Source organism: Marmota marmota, unplaced genomic scaffold, assembly GCF_001458135.2.
Source record: "Marmota marmota marmota unplaced genomic scaffold, marMar, whole genome shotgun sequence".
Taxonomy (NCBI): domain Eukaryota; kingdom Metazoa; phylum Chordata; class Mammalia; order Rodentia; family Sciuridae; genus Marmota; species Marmota marmota.
The window spans coordinates 1-2,377 of NW_026001501.1; the positions used below are offsets into that span (position 1 = coordinate 1).

Sequence of the window (2,377 nt, forward strand, 5' to 3'; positions counted from 1 at the left end):
AGGGTCTCACTAAGTTGCTCAGAGTGGCCTCAGACTTGCATCCTCCTGCCTCAGCCTCCCAAGTGTCTGGGATTACAGATATGCTCCACCATACCGGGTACTTGGGTTACTTTTAATAGCACACTACCAATTCTCTCACAATTGAGCCTACAGAGAAAACCCTGTGACCACTGTATGATTTACCACAGCCAAGTAGGCCTTCAGAGCTGCCATGGAACCTACAGCTCAAATCTAGCACCTCCTCACATTCAAAACCTTTGACAAGTTGAGGAGAGCAAGTACTTGAGCAATTTTCATTATAAAAGAACATCTGGGGTTGGGGTTGTGGCTCAGAGGTAGAGCGCTCGCCTACCATGTGTGAGGCACTGGGTTCGATCCTCAGCACCACATAAAAATAAAGATATTGTGTCCACCTATAACTAAAAAATAAATATTTTAAAAAGAAGAATATCTGGGGCCTGGGGATGTAATTCAGTAGTAAAACACTTGCCTACATGGGAAAGGCCCTTGGTTTAATCCCTTGCACCTTAAAACAAAACAAAACAAAACCCTTCCCCTCCTTCCAGTTGGAGTTTTCTGCAGCACTGAAACATACTTATTTTGTAGGTCAAAGATGCGCTGACATTCCTCTTTGTAACGTTCTTGATGCTCAGCCACAGAAAACCTTGATCCACGCGCAAATTTACTCATGGGCCCCTCTCCAGAGCGGGCCTGTTCTGTTGACATTGTGCGTACCACGTCGATCACTTCCCAGCGGGATAACTTCTTAATCTACAAGACAAATGCACAAATACACACACACACACACACACAATTTACAGATTTCAAAGGAAAAAAACCAAAGTACATGATTACAGAGACAGACCCAAAACAAAATCATTCCAAAACAGATTAAACATAAAGCTTTTGAAAGCTAACTCCTGAAGAAGTATACAAGATTTACTATAACCTATACTACAAAGTTCCTCAGATAGTTCTTTGTATCTGTCTCCTAGACTTTCTCTATATAAAAAGTCTCTAAGTTTCCCTCTTCTACACTCACCTCTTCTTCAGGCACACCAAATTTACGTAGAAGTTGCTTTGCATTTTTCAGAGAAAGGCGACGAAGGTCTGCATCTGTTCCCGTCACTGTCTTCTTCACTGGCTGAGGCTCCTTATCATCCTACCTCAAACAAAAACAAGTGAGAATCCTAAGATGAACTCTTTATAGTAGGTATGTAAGTCATTCTGCCAACTGAACCACTCTTCAAGCCCTCTACTCCATAATCCTCATTTTTTCCTCCTCTGATTTTCTCCTTCTATAAATCCGGACAATCTCACCTTCTGCTGTGTTGGTTTGTTTGGAATCTTCACATAAGAGAATCCTTCACCACAACCTGTGGGATCAGCCACCCCTGTCACCTCTAGGAGACATTTGCCCTTCATGGCAGCAATGAATGCTCTTGTGGTATTCCAAGGAGCAGTGCGAACCTAAGGGGCAGAAAAAGAATCTCAGAGCCGTGGGAAACATTTATTGTATGTGTAGCCCTTACCAAGAAAGAGAGAATAATTATAATGAGCAATTTCATGCTTTCTTAAATTGTCTATGAAGATCAACAGTCAAATATTCCTGCCTAGTACTCAGCTCTCTTCTTTCTTATGGTACTTAAATCATGATATTAAATAGAGGTAAAAAATCTCAACCATGGTAAAGAATATAAGAAACAGGCTTCACTGAGCACCTTGTGATAACATTTCACTGTCCAATTGCTCAAATGGCTTTTTTAAGGATGTCCTAAATTGTAATAATAAATCACATTATTATGTACAACTATAATGCACCAATAAAAAATGTGAAAAAAATGACCTACATTATGCTGGGCATGGTGGTGCATGCCTATAATCACAGTTCCTCAGGCAACTGAGGCAGGAGGACAGCAAGTTCAAGGCCAGCCTCCGCAATTTTTGAGATGCTATCTCAAAATAAAAAGGGCAAGGGATGTAGGTCAGCAGAAAAGCACCACTGGCCTCAATCCCTAGTACGGCCAAAAAAAAAAAAAAAAGACCTATATTATAAAAACAGGTTAAACATTGGCTTTCAAAGCAGTGGCTACAACCAGAGCATCACTAAACTAAAGTGTGTTCTATCCCTGCTACCGGTTTGATCAAAAGCATCTACTAGCCCAGCACAGTGGTGCATGCCTATAATCCCAGTGGCTTGGGAGGCTAAGGCAGGAGGATCACTAGTCCAAAGCCAGCCTCAGCAATGGTGAGGTGCTAAGCAACGCAGTGAGACTCTGTCTCTAAATAAAATACAAAATAGGGCTGGGGATGTGGCTCAGTAGTTGTAGTTGAGTGCCCTTGAGTTCAATCCCTGTAACAAAAAAAAAAAAAAAAG

At 41.5% G+C, this 2,377-nt stretch overlaps 1 protein-coding gene across 1 annotated transcript; it reads right to left on the reverse strand.

The window, feature by feature from the left end:
* Positions 1-456: 456 nt before the first annotated feature.
* On the reverse strand, positions 457-1,493 carry LOC107135135 (transcription initiation factor TFIID subunit 1-like). Its single transcript, XM_015477074.2, has 3 exons — positions 1,321-1,493; positions 1,043-1,162; positions 457-771 (listed from the first exon to the last, which is right to left on the reverse strand). Exons 1-3 carry the CDS (start codon positions 1,423-1,425, stop codon positions 472-474), a joined length of 525 nt encoding a protein of 174 aa, XP_015332560.2. The 5' UTR covers positions 1,426-1,493; the 3' UTR covers positions 457-471.
* Between the last annotated feature and the right edge of the window lie 884 nt (positions 1,494-2,377).

Bases quoted from the DNA above. Each gene is read 5' to 3' on its own strand.
- LOC107135135 (XM_015477074.2), bottom strand. From the start codon at position 1,425: ATGAAGGGCAAATGTCTCCTAGAGGTGACAGGGGTGGCTGATCCCACA. The intron at 1,163-1,320 runs GTGAGATTGTCC...TGTTTGAGGTAG, and splicing joins ACAAACCAACACAGCAGAAG to GATGATAAGGAGCCTCAGCC. The intron at 772-1,042 runs GTGAGTGTAGAA...TTTGTCTTGTAG, and splicing joins TTGGTGTGCCTGAAGAAGAG to ATTAAGAAGTTATCCCGCTG.